Consider the following 16,186-nt stretch of genomic DNA (forward strand, 5'->3'; position numbering starts at 1 on the left):
CATCCAACTTGACTTAACAGTGCTCATTTCTAGTTTGTTGCACTTAGCTTTTGGTTACTGACTGAAAAGCAGAAATGCATCAGACAGGTAAACAAGAGAAGACTGTTTCTTTTAATTTGTCTTACTGTTAGTAAATGAAGACTGTATTACGGTTTAAGGGCTCAGTTCCAGGTTCAGGTATACGCATGTACAACACTGCACATATGCCTTAAAAATACCAGCTTTTTCTTGCTCATGAGCAATATACACATGTTTCAAATATACAACGATTACTTGTGTATTTAAAGCTGAAATTAAGTTCAGTACAATTCTCTAAAGGAGCAGCACCTTTGCAGAAAGAGTCAGGTTATGGTTCTACTCATTCCCTTACCTCTTATATATTTTGCTCAAGGACTGCAATAACTAAGTTTTCACAAAACCAAGCAGAAGTTAAAGCCAAGACATGCATTCTAAAAACCGAAATTAGAATTCTCCATACATCAAAATGTATATATGATCAGCAGTTTCTGTAAAGGACTTTTTCCTTTAGAAAACATACTTTTGCCAAATTCAGGATGTTTATGGCAGCTGAGGTGATGCTGAATGAAAATAACAGAGAAAAACAACAGCACGTAAATTGTATGTATGGATATTAAACATTCCTGACAAAGAAAAAAAAATAAGTTTAGAGAGGAAACAGAAAGAATTAAAAAAAATATTTTATCTTCTGAATTAAAAATTATTCTTTGCAGTTCCACTCCATCTATTTCTAGTGCAATGAACCATGAGCCAAGATTATTCCAAATCAACATAGCCTATCGTATCTAGTACTAATAAATCATATTTAGCACACTGTAAGTAGATAATAAAACAGCACAGATCACGTAGAACAGGAGCAGAACACTTTTCTATTCTTGATCCCTGGACATGGAAATGAAATGGCCATTATGCACAGAAGTGCAGAAATGATACTTCAAAGTGCCGAGTTTTCTGTTGTGAGGCACCACCTCAGGAATCTGCTCCCCCAGTAAATCATCAACAGTAGAAACTCATCCAGTTTCTGCAAGTATGTGGTGGTTTTACACAACGCAAGTTCTGTAGCTGTATCGTTCTGAACTCTTGACACATCTTACTGCAAAACAATCATTCAGCCATTGAGGGATTTTACTGGTTTCTTCAAGTTTTCCCAGGTACAGTTACTAACAAATACAAACAGGGAAAGACCTCCTGCATACAATGCAGCAGACACAGAGTGATGAGGGGAACCAAAGGCATACTGAAGATAAATAAGGATGACCGAGGAAAATATATCTAATTGTACGGTAGCCACAAAGAAGAATTAACTTTTGAGTAAAATTCTGTAATTCCAGTTCCTGCTGAACTCCAAAAAGAGCAGCTAGATGCATGCACATCCACACCATCATCTGTAGAGAGAAACAACACTGTGCAAAGACTTGAAGACTGAAATTTATTCTACAGACAGGAGAAAATGCCTGACAAGGAACAGTCCCACAAGGTCTATAATCCAAACACTACTTTAACCAATCAGAATATTCTTGAAAAGCTAACCGTGGGGCAGAAAACTTTACAAGCAGAGTTTTACCTGGATGCTCATAGGCTGAAGTGCATAATTCACTGTTAAGTTAAAAGGGGTAGTGCATAAATGCCCATGAGTGTCAAAAGAAGAACATGTTCCATTAGACACCAAAAGGAAAGCTGTTGCAGACACATTAAAACTTGCATTCTAGTGGACACAGCTCCAACAGGTCACAGGGAGGTCAGCTTTGAAGGAGAAATCCAAATGAAATATAAACATGGCATTGTGGAAACCAGACAAATCTCCCATAGCTTTGTCCAGCCAGCACTAATCTAGGCATCAGCTGTGGTGCATAATCTAAACAAAGGGATCAGTCGGTTCATACATCTGGAAGCTGTCATATTTTGGAGCCTCCTAACAGTTATGTGTAACTGAAATATCCACTTGCGTGTAATAGCCTTTAAATTTGTTGTGCGGTCAAGAACGTGCATACACTATGTAGTATTACTACTTTCTGGGGAGTAATATACCACAAATACTATTTAATAACAGGGCTTTGACCACCTCTTCCCACGGAAATATTAAATCATGAAAATAGATGGATTCGGGGTAAGGAGGCAGTTTTCCTTAATGCATTTTCTGTTGAAAGCGAGTTCGAGTACCCATGGCTTTTAGAGTTCACTCTTGCCTGAACCCAGTGTCTGCTGAGGAATAATGAAGAAAGAAGGCCCATTCTCTACCCAAAAAAAAAAAAAAAAAAAAAAAAAGTCCATTTAACGGGTAACAGGAGGTGGTAGCAAACCAGCAAACCGCTCACCCATACCAATACCCCAGGGGATGTTCAGACTGGACATTAGGAAAAACTTCTCTCCTGTGAGGGTGGTCAGACACTGGAACAGGCTTCCTAGCATGGTGGTCAACACCCCGTGCCTGCCAGATTTCAGAAGCCACCTGGTCAATGTCCTCAATGACATGCTGTAACTTTTGGTTAGCCCTGAAGTGGTCAGGCCATTGGACTCAAAGATCTCTGTAGGTCCCTTTTAATCGAACTTTTCTGTTCTGTTCTGTCCTACGCCTCCACAGAGCACCTCAACTACAGCAGCAGACAGCCCGACGGCTGAGCCAGCCTACTGCTTACCTATACTGCCCCTGTTCCAGCTCTGCAGCAGCAGCATGGGGGCCAACAAGAAGGCAATGTGGATTTCAACTATTCTGCTTCGCCCCAGCATTTCTGCATGGAAATCACCAGGCTCTCCACAACTACCGAAATGCCCTTGCGCCCCGTTCACAACCAGCAAAATCCGCGGGGTGCGGGACGTCACGCAGAGCTCAGGAGAGAGGAAGCGAGGAATGGTGCAAGCGAGGCAGCAGTTCAAACAGACATTGCAACAGAGGAGAGCACAGACCCTCCCAGACAAGGATCTACAGGGCGCATTCTGGCACGCACATCAGCCACAGCATGTTAGGTTTGGAAATAATGATGACGATTCGTTTTCTGGAGCCTTGAGTAAATTAAACACCTCTGAAGTCTGAAAGGCAGAGGGACCCAGGCTACCCTGTGGTTACAGCCTAGGTGGGTGTGAGCTCCCCAGAAGAAGGCCCTCCTCTTGCCCTTCCCACAGCAGGGGCCCTGTCAGCCTGCTGCAGCTTCCTACCAGCACCGGGCAGAGGCCTGGCCACGCTCAGGTTATTCTGCCTTCTGCCACTGCATTCGCTGAGCTCAGGGTTTTGCCCTTCGCCTTCTGAATGACCCCAGATGGTCACTGGCAATACCTTCACTGAAACTCTTACGGGAGTTTAAACACCGAAACTGGTTTGTTTTTGCTTTGGATGCAGGAGCCTTTCAGCAGGGAGCACCAACCCTGAGCAGCGAGTGATGTGGACACCTGTCAAGATGAACGCTGACTGAGAGCCCGAGTGACTCTGATTTCAACAGCAGGCCCTTAAAGGACAACGATCATACAACCACATCACTAAAACCTTAAAATGCCTTTTATTAACATGTAAGCATAAGAAAACAGAGGGGGGCTCACTCCACAGAAACATAATACCCATTGTCCTGATGTTTTCACCCACAAACATCATGTAAAGCCTAAATACTAGGATTTGATGTTGACCTTCAAAACAGAAGCATGGATTGAAATACAACCCCATTTCGATCAGCAAACTTCAAACACAGCATGCGGCCTATAGGTGATGGTTCTACAGCCCTCACGTGGGAACACCGCTGGCACGTTCACGTTTGAGAAACCACACAGTAAATCTCAATCGATTCAAACAAACAAAACAGCAGGCTTGGAAACTTTCCAGATAAGCACCTTTCAATGAACCCTTACGCACTCTGAGGCACACAACACGGTGCGAGGCAGAATTCAGAGACCAGCAAGTGTTGCAGGAAACCGCTGGGCTTGGTGATGCAACGGGACACGACTCCCCACACTGCCTCGCAGCCCACCGAAATCCTGCCCCAGAAGTAAGTGTTGTGGTGGCGTGCCTCAAACAGTACTTAGCACTCTGCTGCTGCGAACAAGCGCGAGTCTTTGCGGAAGAACTGAATTACAACTGACTGGGTCAATTCCTGCTAACTGTATTGAAACCAAACATGTTACTCCGGACCGCTCACATAAATTTGTCTCCTTAAAACAACAAATTCACAAGGATCTGTTCCTCTACTGTTCTTTTTTTTTTTTTTTTGTTTCTCCAAAGAATACTAGTGTAAAGTTAACTGATGCCTTAGGCAGAACTTAAGAATAACTTCCCTCTCCACCTGCACTTGATCTTGCTGGGTTAAGCAAACTGAGAAGCTACGGAAATAATACTGATTCCTGCATCACTCACATGCTTTCCTCTTCTTCACCTCACTCTTGTGTTGCATGGGTGAATTAATGTATTTTAAGATGGGTTAGCCGCAAGTACGACAGTAGAGTCACTTGGTTTCTGCCCCTTAAGAGCAAAAGAAAATAATACTACACATCACTCAAATCTTCGCTTACAGTTTGTTGTACACACTTAGCGCTAATTCACTCACAATGAGAGAACGCTTTGTTCCAAGTACCAACACTGATCTTTCTTTGTGACTACTGAGGCATTTTCTCTTCCCTGCAGGTCGTCCTATCCCTGCTTGTATCACGCACCCTCTTGCTTCCAGCTGCTGTAACGAAGGGGCTCTGTGTGTTAGACCTTGGTTAGCTGTGCAAAGAGGACTACCAATACAGAAAACTACTCGCAGAGGGAAGAGTTCAACTGAGCTACAGATAGCACAAAAACTTCAGAAAGCAAGAGAGTAAAGAAAGACCACTGTGATCTTTGACCTCTTAGAGAAGAAAAAGGCATGAAAAAAAGGCGAGGAAAAAAAATCCCAAGACAATGGCAACATGAAATGAAGTATCAAGGAACAACACGAGAGCATCTCTCCCCTTACGAGCTGCTCCAATTAATGCCATTCAAGGCACTGCAGTAGTCAAATTTCAAGCTCCGCTTAGCAGAATCTTCTCTGGAGCCACAAAACTACCTTCTTTCAGGAGGAGAGGCTGTAAATTTACATGTGTGACTGCTGTTCACAGGCCAGGGTCTTAGAGTGCCTATTAGAGTGGCAGCAGAAAACATAACCAGTTATGGGCATGATTTCTTTTCCATCCAGAGCACTTCCTAGTTATGAATGGATGTTTCTAAAACCTCGTCTGTGTCCAACAAAATTCAGTCACAGAGGAAATCAATGCAAAGCCCTTTTTGTTCTCTCAAGGGTGTATGATGTATAAAGATGCTAAACAGTCTCTGCAACCCCAGTGTACACGGACACCCACACATAGCAGTTCAACTAAAGCCTAAGGGCTGTGGATAACATTAAAATGCCAGTCTGGGATTTGTTTGTGCAAGAAACTACAGCGAGCACCCTACAACAGGAAGGTGTGCGTGCAGGGATGACAGACCTGCTGACGGGCCGGGGAGAGCCACGTGTGTGGCCCCCTCAAGGGTGCCAGCGAGACAGACCGCAAGACGGGAGCACAGACTGGGAGCACACTGCGGGGCATGCAGCAGGAACTGAAGTGCTCTGAACAGCAGCCAGAGCAGGGCTGGGTTTTTAAAAATAAAAATAGAAAAAAAAAAAAAAGAAATGCTACTCTGCAACACGTAGTGCCAAGAAACAATTTGAGAGGAAAGCCACTTTGGTATCAGGAGGCCAGGAGTGTTGGCACAAATTCTGAAAGAGAGAGCCTACTACAAGAAAATTGAAAGAATGATGTTTTGGAGATCTGTTTTGCTTTTTCTCTCTTTGAAAGTTTGCCTACCAGGTGGGTTTCTGAACTTCTTATGTAAATATTTCAGCCATAATAGCTTCAGGCCCAGACTACTAAGCATTTATCTTGGAATGTGGATGGTCTTAAAACTCATTCAAACTTCACTTCACTATTTTTAATTAATTGTGTTATAGTTTTAAAGCAGCCGTTTACTTCTAGCAAACTTCAGCGCTGTGTTATGTTCCACGCTCCATGGTATTCAGAAATGCACCATATAAAACCAGTCTCTTTGTGTAAATACTGCCAATTTATTCAGCAGTAATAACTGTAAAAAGCTTCAGTAGCAAATCAAAACTCATTTTATTGCAACTGTGACTCGAAACATATTTCGAGTAATCTACCATATTTGGCCAACGTTGCCCAGTTCATTCAAATTCTTGGTAAACAAAAGGTAAAGGCAAAAAGAAGACTGTTATTTTAATAAACAGTGCAATTCAGACGCTGCTTCTATTAAAAGAAAGCTTGATCTACTGGGCCCCTTAGTATAACAACTTCCACAGAGCGTACTTTAACTACAAGCTCAGGAGGGAGGACCGGGTATCCCTAGCTCAGCAAAGTGAGTTTGGTCACCGCTTTCCACTCCTGCCTAGAAAGAACACCACTTCAGACACCACCTCTCTCTGTACCTCTTCCATTTCAAATGCTCGCCCTGTACTTCTGCCTGCAGTTTAGCCACAGAAACACGCAATTGCTGTTCATTATTGCTGTATTTGTATAACACCCTTGTTCATGACCAGAAATGTACAGTCTCCACAATTTAGCATGCTTTTTTTTTTTTTTGTGTCACGTTGCACTAGAACATGAAGACTGTGAGTTAATTTAAATTAAAACCAGAATATTTTATTTCAATGTGATTAACTAGACATTTTGCGCTACCCAGACACACAAGGGTTTTTAAATTTTCTCCATTTAAACCAAGTTTTAATATTCACCTTGTTTAATTCTAACATGGAAAGCAATCTCAAATCGCACGGGTCAGCTCTGTACAACCAGCTGCCTCATGCATCCACCTTGGCCATAAAAGCCTGAGAGACCAATTTCAGCGAGGTTTCGCGCTCAGGACCTCCCCACGCACCCCAAGGAGCCGCAACGCCAGCAGAAGAGGTCAGGGCAGTAACCGCACCGAGTGGCTATTCCGCAAAAACGCGTTTTTTCCCCCTTGACAGCTGGATTTTTCGCTGCTGGGCCAGCCACACGGGCTCGGTCAGCGCGCGGTCTCGCGGCGTGAGGCTGATCGGAAAAGCAGGTGGCGGTAGGAGGGGATCACCCGTCCTGGCAGCGGAGCCGTGACGGGAGAGCAAGGGGAACCCGCCTGCACCCAGCATTCCGGCCTGACACAGCGAGCAGCAGCGCGGCCAGGCAAAAAAAAAAAAAAAAAAACAAAAAAAACCAAAAACGTTAAGAGGAGCCGTTTCTTTCCAACGGTCTGCGCTGCTGACTGAGGGGCGCAGCACCCGGGGACCGTCACAGGGCGGCCGCAGCCACCCCCCGCAAGGCAGAGCCGTGCTCCCGCAGCCCTGCCGCTTTTTATTTATTTATTTATTTTATTATTATTATTATTATTTTTTATTTTCCGCCCCGCGACGAGCGCTCCCCCCCCCGCCGCTGAAAGCCGTCCAGAAGCAGGGACCACACACAGCCCGCCCGCCCCCTTCCCCTCCACACCACCCCCCTCCCCTCCCCTCCCCTCCTCTCCCCTCCCCGCCCCGCGGGCGTGCGCACTCCCAAGATGGCGGAGGGGCGCCCCCTTCCTCCTCCTTCCTCCTCATCCTCCTCCTCCTCCTCCTCCCGCCGCCCTCCCGCACGGCGCCGAGCCCCGCAACCCGCCGCGCGGATCAGCCGCTCCCCCGGCTCTGCGCTTCGCCTCCCGTCCGACACCGACACCATCCCCGTCCCCGTCCCCCCCCCCGCCGCGGGCGGCGAAGTGGTACCGCCGAGCGGCGGTTGTGCCGCCCCGCCAACCGCCCGCCCAACGGCCGCGCCAACCGGCGGCCGGCCCCCGGCACCGGCGGGCACGCGTCAGGGCCGGTGTCCGCGTCAGGGCCGGTGTCCGCCGGCGCCCCGGCGCCTTACCTTCCACCCACAGCTCCTCCACGTTGGTCTCGAGGTTGGCGGCCCGTAATCCGACAGCGAAGGCCCCGAAAATGAGGAGGCCGACCACCAGGAACTTGCCGCAGTTCCTCTGAATGTAGCAGCCCAGTCTAAAGAGCAGTCTCTGAAACTTGGCTCGCAGCCACAGCGGCGCCTTCCTCCCGGTCGCTCTCCCCTGCAAGGCAAGAAGGAGGTCAGTCGGTACCGGGGCCACACCGGCACCGCTCGCCACCCGAGCCGCCCTCCCCCGGGCCCAGCAGGGAGCCCCCCCCCCCCCCGCCGGGACTGAGGCGGCCGGGCCGGCCGGGAGCAGGCAGCCGGCCCCCCACACCCCCTCCACACAGCCCGGCCGGCTGCTGGAGGCAGCACCCACGCGGTGAGCAGCGCTGCGCGGCCAGCAGCTCGTTCCCACAGCGCCGTGCGAGCGGCCATCTGTAAGTCACGGCAGCGCCTGTGAGCGGCAGAGGGCAGCCACATGGATCTCTCCCTTTTTATTTTTTTTCCCTCCCCCTCTTCTCCTCTCTGCCCCCCGTTCCCCTCCTTACACAGCCCGCAGATCCGCTCCCTGCAAACGCGGCGCTCCCCGCGGCCGGGCAGCCTCCCGCGGCTGCTCGCTCCCGGCGTCTTTTGGGGGCCGGCAGGGGCCGGCGGCCGGCTCCATCCCCGCCCGGCCCGAGCCGGCAGCCCCCCGGCCGGCGGGGGGTGGCGATGTGCTCGCGGCTCTGCCTCCCCTGCCGGCCGCGGGGGGAGGAAGGCGCTGCGCGCTGCCCCCGCCCCGGGACCCCCCTCCTCCGGGGGCAGCCCCGGCGTTGCGTGCGCTTGACAAAAGCACGGCTTCTGCCAAGAAAGCGGCCGCTCGCTCGCTCCCCCCCGTCCCGTCCCGGTGCTCGGGGCGCTGCGAGGGGACGGGGAGGAGGAGAGGAAGCGCCCCGAGAGCCCCGCTCGCCGCAGGAGCAGGCACGGGCGGGGAGGCAGGAAGGGAAGGAGGGCACTCTCTCCCGCACGAACAGAGTCACAGACGTCCCTCTCTTTTTTCCCAGCATTTTATTGGTGGCTGTTGGGTTTCCATCTCCTCCTTCCACCCCCGCGGGAAAGCACGCCACCCCCTCCCCCGCCGAAAAAAAAAGAAAAAAAAAAAAAAGAACGAAAAAAAAAAGGCAGCGCTGGCGCTCGCGCGGCGCTCCGGGGGGAGGAATTAAAAAAAAAAAAAAAAAAAAAAAAAAAAGAGAGGGAGAGGAGGGGAAGCACCTTTGCGATCTGCTCCAGGGCGAACGCCGCATCGCAGTAGCTCGGCCGCTGCAGATACTCCCGGTCGGGCGCCGCGGCGCGCCGGCTGCCTCCGCTCCTCCGCCGCCTGCCGCCGCTCCTCGCCGCCCGGCCGGGGTGGCCGCCGCCGCCCGCGCTGCTGCTGGTCTCCGGCTCCGAGGCGTTAGCGGCCGAGGCCATGTTGCCGCCGCCGCCGCCGGCGGGACGGGGGAGCTGCCGCTGGCGCTGCCGCGGCGAGGCCCGGGGGGCCGGGGGCGCGGCGGTGGCCCGCGGGGCGCGGCGGGGGCCGCGGGGCGCGGCGGGGGCGCAGGGGGCTGGCGGCGCTGCGGGCCGCGGGCTGCTGCTGCTGCTGCGGGGGCTGCCGCGGCTGCGGCTGCGGCTCCGGCTGCTGCTGCTGCGGCTGCTGCTGGGGCTGCTGCGGCGCGGCCGCCTCACGCGGGGCGCGGGGCGGCGGCTGCCGCCGCGGCCGCTCCGGCCGAGTCGCTCCCCGCGCCTCCCATTGCCACATCGCACCCCGAGGTGCCGGCGGCCGCTCCCCGCGCCCAGCGAGGTGGGGCGGGCGGGCGGGCGCGACCCCCGGCCCCCCCCGGCTGCCGCCGCCGCCGCGCTGTGCTCGGCTCCCGTGGAAATCGCCTCCTCCGGCCGCCGCTGCCTCCCTCCGGGGAGCCGCTGTCCGCGGCGGCGCTCAGCGGCGGCGGCGCGGCGGCGTTGCGGCGGGCCGCGGCGGCTGCTGCTGCTGCTGCTGCTGCTGCGCTGCCCGGCCGCGCTGCACCATCCTGCCTCAGCGCCGGGCTGCTTCCCGCGGGCCGCGGGGCCGGCGGGGCTCCGCGCTCGGCCCCGCCGCGGCGGCGGGCGGGCGGCTGCCTGGCGCTCTCCCCCGGCGTGTGCGCGGCAGCGGCGAGCTGCAGCCCCTCGGCTCAAGAGATGAGATGAAGAAGAAAAAAAGGACTCTCTCCATTTGGATAAAGAGGAGGAGGGGTGGGAGGGGGGGGAGTAAGAGAGGAGAGAGAGCGAGAGAGGGAGAGGGAGAAAAAAAAAAAGAGCTGAAAGCCCGCCCCTGGGGCTGTCAGATGGCTTGGGTTTCTGCGAGGCGATTGGCTCGGGGAGGGCAGAAATTACTCAGCAAACATGACTATTATTAGCTGCTTAGCAACAGCTCACCAAAGTAGAGAGACCACCCAGGCAGGCAACCCTTGTGTGTGCATCTCCAGCTTCAGGGGGAGCCTTAAAGAGATCCAGCCTTCTTTGCATGCAATACTTCCATTAAGGAATGCCTCCCCCACACCGCCTCCCCCCCCCCTTTCTTCTTCGTTTTCTTTTCAAGAAAGTTTTTTTTTTTTCTTTTTCTCTTCTCCCCCCCCCCCTTTTTTTTTTTTTTTTCGGCCGGGATGCTTGCAGACAAATGCACGCCGCAGAACTTTCTCGCGATCGACACGCATAAATATATATATATTTATTTTTTCCCCTCTCTTTTAAAAAACAGAGGGAAAGGGGGGAAAGTAGCATTAAACGATTTCTAAAGCCCTTAAAAGAAAATCCTTTTAGAGGCACCTTGGCCTCAAGCTGCAACAAATACTGGGAGGTCCGAGCTGAATTCCCAGGCTTGCAGAAATAATGACAGGGTGGTGGATACTGCGGTGGAAAGTGCCAGATTTTTCTCCCTCTCTCTTTCTTTTTTAACTAAAGAGGAGACTCGGTTCCATGCAAGAAAACCACTCCGTCCAGTTAGAAAAACACAATGAAAACTTAACACTTGAGGGATTTAAAGCCGCGCGGTAGCTAGCCTGTTTCAACTTAGGGCTCATTCTTTAACTGAAACCTGAGGAAAGCCACTTTTAATATGTTTTTAGTGTAAAAATCCATGAAGCGCAGGCTGCCTGGCCGCGCTAAACACTTCTCGCACTATACGTGATTGTTTACTTTTTTGGCACGGCTGCTCGCCGTCTCCGCTCATTGAGGACCAGCCATTAATTGCGGCAGCTACAGCTGCGCGCCTCCCCCGCCGGCCGCGGAGGGGCTCCGCGCCCCGGCGCGCTCGCTGCGGACGGGGGGACGGGGGCTTAAAAAGTGGCATAAAAAGAGAAAAAAGGCCCCTGCGGAGCCTCCGTGGTCAAACCGGCGGGGACACGGCCGGCCCCGGGCGATGCCGTGGCCTTTCCCCCCCGCGTCCCCGCAGCCGCCTGGTGGCCGCGGGCGGCGCGTCCTGCCCCGTGGGGCCGTGCCCCGCGTGGGGCTGTGCCCTGCGTGGGGCTGCCCTCAGCGGGGCTGCCGGCAGCACATGTGGGCGCGCAGCTGCGGGAGGGGGAAGCCCACGGGGCTGGAGGAGGCTTTCTGCTGGGGGCTGCAGCCCACACCTGGGAGGGAGGGAGAGAAAGAGGGAGGGAGGGAGGGAAGGAGGAAGGGAGGGAGGGAAGGAAGGAGGCAGGCAGTTAGCCGCCTCTAACTCAAGTTTCAGCCGTGCATCGCGCTGGGAGCCGACGTGCCACCAGGTCTGAGCGGGGCTGGGGGCGCGGAAGGAAGGGGCCGGGGGAGAGAGAGGCGTTTGGCTGCAGCCTCCCAGCAGCCTCCCAAGCCCGGGAGGACTGCCCCGTCCCTGCAAGCACCTCCAGCCCCCGGGGCTGCCCCCCGCCTCCTGCCTGCTCGGCTCTGCGCAGCAGCCCGGTGACCTCCGGTCCTCGCTCCTGCTCCCAGAACCCAATCTGAGGACTCAAATTTAACAAGCGCTATCTTAATCTCCCCTCTCTCCCTGTGGTCTGGAGGGATTTTTTATTTTTTTTAAAGCATACACAAGAGATGAATTACTGCAGGGATCTAATTGGCCTTGTTTCTGTGTGTGTGTTTTTTCTTTCTTTCCTTTTTTTTTTTTTTTCCTCAAGGAAGAAGTGTCAGTGTAAAAGTCTCCACTTGGGTGGTCAGAGCAGTGGCTGCCCCCACTTTGCCTCATCGCTGATGCCTGCGTGCTACATTCCCAGCGATAATGTTGTTCCTAATCAATCTGCCCTTATTTACATTTGTAAGCACTGCTGGCTGTGATATGCATGGGCCTTGTGTGCAACTGCTCCTCCACACCAAGGGCTGCTTCTGCCTTCAGCAGCTCGCCTGGGACCTGCAGATGTCTCATCTCGGACTTGCCCTGTGGCCAAGGCCCGGGAAGGTGTCCCCGCGGGTGGAGGGGCTGCAGCCTGCAATCTGACTGAAATACGCCTGGTCTCCCCTGCTCCTGGACCGCCAGGGCTGGCACGCAAGAATCCCGGGGCTTTGGTCAGAGTGGCTTCATCTTACAAGGCTTTGCCTCTTGCTTGGGTCACCTTCGTGCTCACCGCAACCCCACACGCCGCACAGCTCCACGCTCCCCGCAGCCACGCGAGGGACCAGCCCCGGCAGGGTGTGCAGCGCCGTGACCCTGCTTTACTGTAACGCGTCTCTGCAGGTTGCCCATCACCTGCGGACCGCAGCAGCGCCGGGGTGCGGGGCCTGCCCTTCCCCTCACCCCACCCCACGGGGGGGCTGCGGAGCCCACCCGCGGGGAGCTGCCTTCGCGTGTCCCCCCGGCCCCGCCACCGCGCAGGGGCACGGAGGCGGCGGCACGGAGCCGGCCCGCTCCCCCTCCTCAGCCCGGCAAGCAAAGGGAGCTGCTCGAGCCAGCTTGTCAAAATAATGCGGCTAATTACCCCTGATCTCCTTTAATGGAGAGCCGCTCTGCACGCCGCAAAGGAGCAAATGAGGGATCTACAGCGCCGGCCCGGCAGAGCGGGCGTTTCTCCCCGCGGAGGGCTGCGGGAGATGCGCCTCCCGCGGCCGCCGGCCCTCCGCGCTGCCCCGCCGGGGCCCCGGGAGCAGCGGAGGGCGGCGGCCGCAGCTGCAGCCCCGTCCCCGCCGGGAGACACCCGGCGGGCATCCCGGCTGCAGCAGAACTTGTCCTGCCCGGCGAGGGGCTGTAGCCTTATAAACCCAAGTCGTCTTTAAAACAGATTTTTTTTTTTTTTTTTTTTTTTTTCCCGTCTGGCACGGTGCCCTGCCACTTGCAGGACTTTAATGCGCACGCAGGGGGGAAAGTTACACTGAACAGTTTTTAGCCAGCCCGGACAACACCGAGCCTGTGTAGCGATATAGCTCAAGTCTTGCATTTGGCAGAGGGCAGGGCATTCATTTTCATGATCTCTGCCATCGGGTCTCGCAGAAAAAAAGCTGAGCGACACGATCTCTTTGACCCACTGCTGGAGCAACAAATTTATTAGAGATATAGGCGTGAGAAATGAAAAGGAAGTAAAACAATTCAGGCTCATTGTATGTCTTTCTTTCATACTGCTAATCCGGTTTACACATCACGCCTACATGTCTCAATAGGGCTTTATACACTGTGGCAAAGGCAGAAGAAAATAAAAGGTGTGTGTGTGTGAGTGCGTGCATGTGTGTGTGAAATAAGGATAAAAACAGAGAAGCCCGAGACGTTTTAATTCAGAGTCAGCTGCCAGTTTTATATCTACCGGCTCTTGAAAGCAAATAGATTTTAAAGGATTCCTCCTTCCCCCCCTCCCTCCTCAGCCCTAGCAGCGTGTCCGCAGGCACAGTGTCGGGTGATAATCCTGCCCCGCCGCGGCTGTAGCGCGGCCCCGGCCGGACACCAGGTACACCCACCGGGACGGTGCCCAAGCGACGCGAGAGACCCCGGGCCACAAGCCCCCCGCCGGCTGGCCGGGAGCCGGCACAGACCCACCCCGGCTCAGGCGCGCCCCTTAGCACCAGCCCCCTCCTCGCTCGGCCCCCCGCCGGGGGGAGGCATGTCGGCGAGCATCCTTCCCCCCCAGCCCCGGCACACGGCGGGCAGGGCCGGTCCCCGCGCCCGCAGCAGGGCTGCCCGGTGCCCGCAGAGGTACCGCAGCCTCCGGCGGGGCCGCCCGGCGTTATCGTCCCCGTGCCGCACGGCCTGGCCCCGGGGGGGGCTGGATGCTGCAGCGCGGCAGGTTGGCGGCGCCGCCGCTCGCACAGGTGCAGAGGATGCGGGTGCCGAGCACAGACCCCCGCGGGGACGCTGGAAGGCACCGCGGGGACGGCGCTTCCCCGGGGGGGGCTCCTCCGACGGGGGCAGCCGCCGGGGTACGCACAGCGGGGACACGACGCCGAGCACCCCCCCCCCCGCTGCCGGGCAGGACGGGAGCCCCGGCCCCGCACGGCCCCGCACGGCCCCCGCCGCCCCCCGGCCCCGCACGGCTCCGCCCGCCCCCTCCGCCCGGCCCCGGGCCCTCCGCCGCGGGGGTCCGCGCAGCGCCCCCGGCACCGCCCCGGCCCCCGGCCCACGGCCCACGGCCCCCGGCCCCTGCCCCCGCGCCCGGGGTCGCCCCCGGCACCTACCATCGCTGCCCGTGCGCTGCCGGAGGGCCGGTGCCGCCTCGCTCAGCGCTGCTGGCGGCTGTCGTGGGGCATCAGCCTCCTCGTCCTCGGCCCCCCTCGCGTCCGCTCGGCTCGCTGCTCCCGATCCCTCTTCTTTTCCCTTTTGTTTCTTTTTTCTTTTTTCTTCCTCTCCCTTTTCTTTCCTCGTCGCTTTCTTTATATTTTTTATCTTTCTTTCCCACTCTCTCTCTTTCTTTCTCTTTTCCTTGCTTCCTTCCTTCCTCGTTTCCTTCCTTCCTTCCTCCCTTCCTTCCTCTCTTCCTTGCTTCCTTCCTCCTTTCCTCCTTTCTTTCCCTCCCTCTCTTCTTCTTCTCCTCCTCCTCTTCCTTCTTCTTCTTCTCCTTTTTTTTTTTTTTTTTACCCCAAAGGAACCGAAAGTGTAAAAAAAATAACCCTCCTAGGTTGCAGGCATTCTGCAGAGTGCTGGAAAGGCTCACAATTACATGCCTGTTTCTATTAAGCAGCTCCATCGTCCTCCATGTGGGTGGTCTGGCTCTCAATAGGCAGGACCTGTCAGGGTCACGTGACGAGCCCGCAAACTTTACCCCTTTACAATAAACTCCGGGAAAAAAGCAAAGGAAGCGGGAGCCCCGTGCCGACCGCCCGGACCCGGCCCCGCTGCCCCCCGGCACAGCGCCCGGGTCTCTCCCCTCGGCCCCCCGGAGGATGGGGAGCAGGGAAGGTGCCCGCCGGTGGGGCGCAGTCTGCCTGCCAAATGTGCCAAAATCTGGGCGAGCAGAGGGGCGCCGAGATTCCTCCCGGCGGCTCTGCACCCCGCGCTGCCCCCGACGGAGCGCGTTTGTGCCCGAGGTGTTGGTGCCCGTCCTGCTCGGCGGTGCTAGAGGTCACTAGAAAGTCAGCTTTCAGGTGGCAGAGCAAGGCAAAGCGAGGAAACCAGCTCCTGTGAACAAAACCCGAGCGCTGCTGTCACTGGGAAGGAGCAGTGGTTTTTTTTTGTTGTTCTTGTTTGTTTCGTTTTTCACTATCTTCTTGGATAGTTCCTAGCAGGAAACAAACTGCGCAGAAATTTGCTACCACCTTTTCAGGGTCTTGCAGTGGCTGAGTATCATTACAGGATCTGGGAAAAGTGACTTCAAGAGTTGCTCCTGGATTAGCACACGTTGCAAGGAACAAGTGATGTGTCTTGGAAGACATGTCGCTAATTGCTCATGGAAGATCCTTTTATTCCAGTCAGTCACGCTTGATTCGCTGTCAGATCTGCAATATCTACAAAGTATTTTGAGAATAAAGTACATTCCGTATTGCTGTAGTCTTGTGACCAAGTTGCCCAGAGACTTCTGTTTGTGTTATGTTTAGAAAACATACTTCATGATTAGGTTCAGTGATTTCATGGCCTTTTTTTTTTTTTTTTTTTCCTCTATATTTTTAAGCCATGTTTTATTTATATTACTCCTATTACTGAATTCCAGTAGCGGGGAATAATGCGTATCTTAGGTTTATATATTTGCTTTCAAGAATGGAAAAACTCTATAAGAAGAAATGTTAGGGAACATCTCATGATCAGATTGCATTATACAGCCAAACTCCATTCTTATCTACATAAAGCCAGGCTAGACAACAAAATAATGAACAAGAAGGATATTTTGCCTACAAAACTGATATT

At 54.4% G+C, this 16,186-nt stretch overlaps 1 protein-coding gene across 5 annotated transcripts in view; it reads right to left on the bottom strand.

The window, feature by feature from the left end:
* Window positions 1–14,698, bottom strand: part of PTCH1 (patched 1) — a 70,954-nt gene extending 56,256 nt beyond the window's left edge. For 2 of the 5 annotated variants that reach the window (XM_032205857.1, XM_032205861.1), the window contains exons 1-2: window positions 14,524–14,698; window positions 7,888–8,080 (exon numbers count right to left, since the gene is read on the bottom strand). In XM_032205857.1, coding sequence (XP_032061748.1) covers window positions 7,888–8,080; window positions 14,524–14,526 — 196 coding nt within the window. In that variant the 5' untranslated portion in view covers window positions 14,527–14,698. Of the gene's footprint in view, window positions 1–7,887; window positions 8,081–8,450; window positions 8,512–9,153; window positions 9,352–14,523 lie in introns of those variants that run through there. The other 3 variants (XM_032205856.1, XM_032205860.1, XM_032205859.1) reach the window with 2 other exon arrangements.
* Between the last annotated feature and the right edge of the window lie 1,488 nt (window positions 14,699–16,186).

Source organism: Aythya fuligula, chromosome Z, assembly GCF_009819795.1.
Source record: "Aythya fuligula isolate bAytFul2 chromosome Z, bAytFul2.pri, whole genome shotgun sequence".
Classification (NCBI taxonomy): domain Eukaryota; kingdom Metazoa; phylum Chordata; class Aves; order Anseriformes; family Anatidae; genus Aythya; species Aythya fuligula.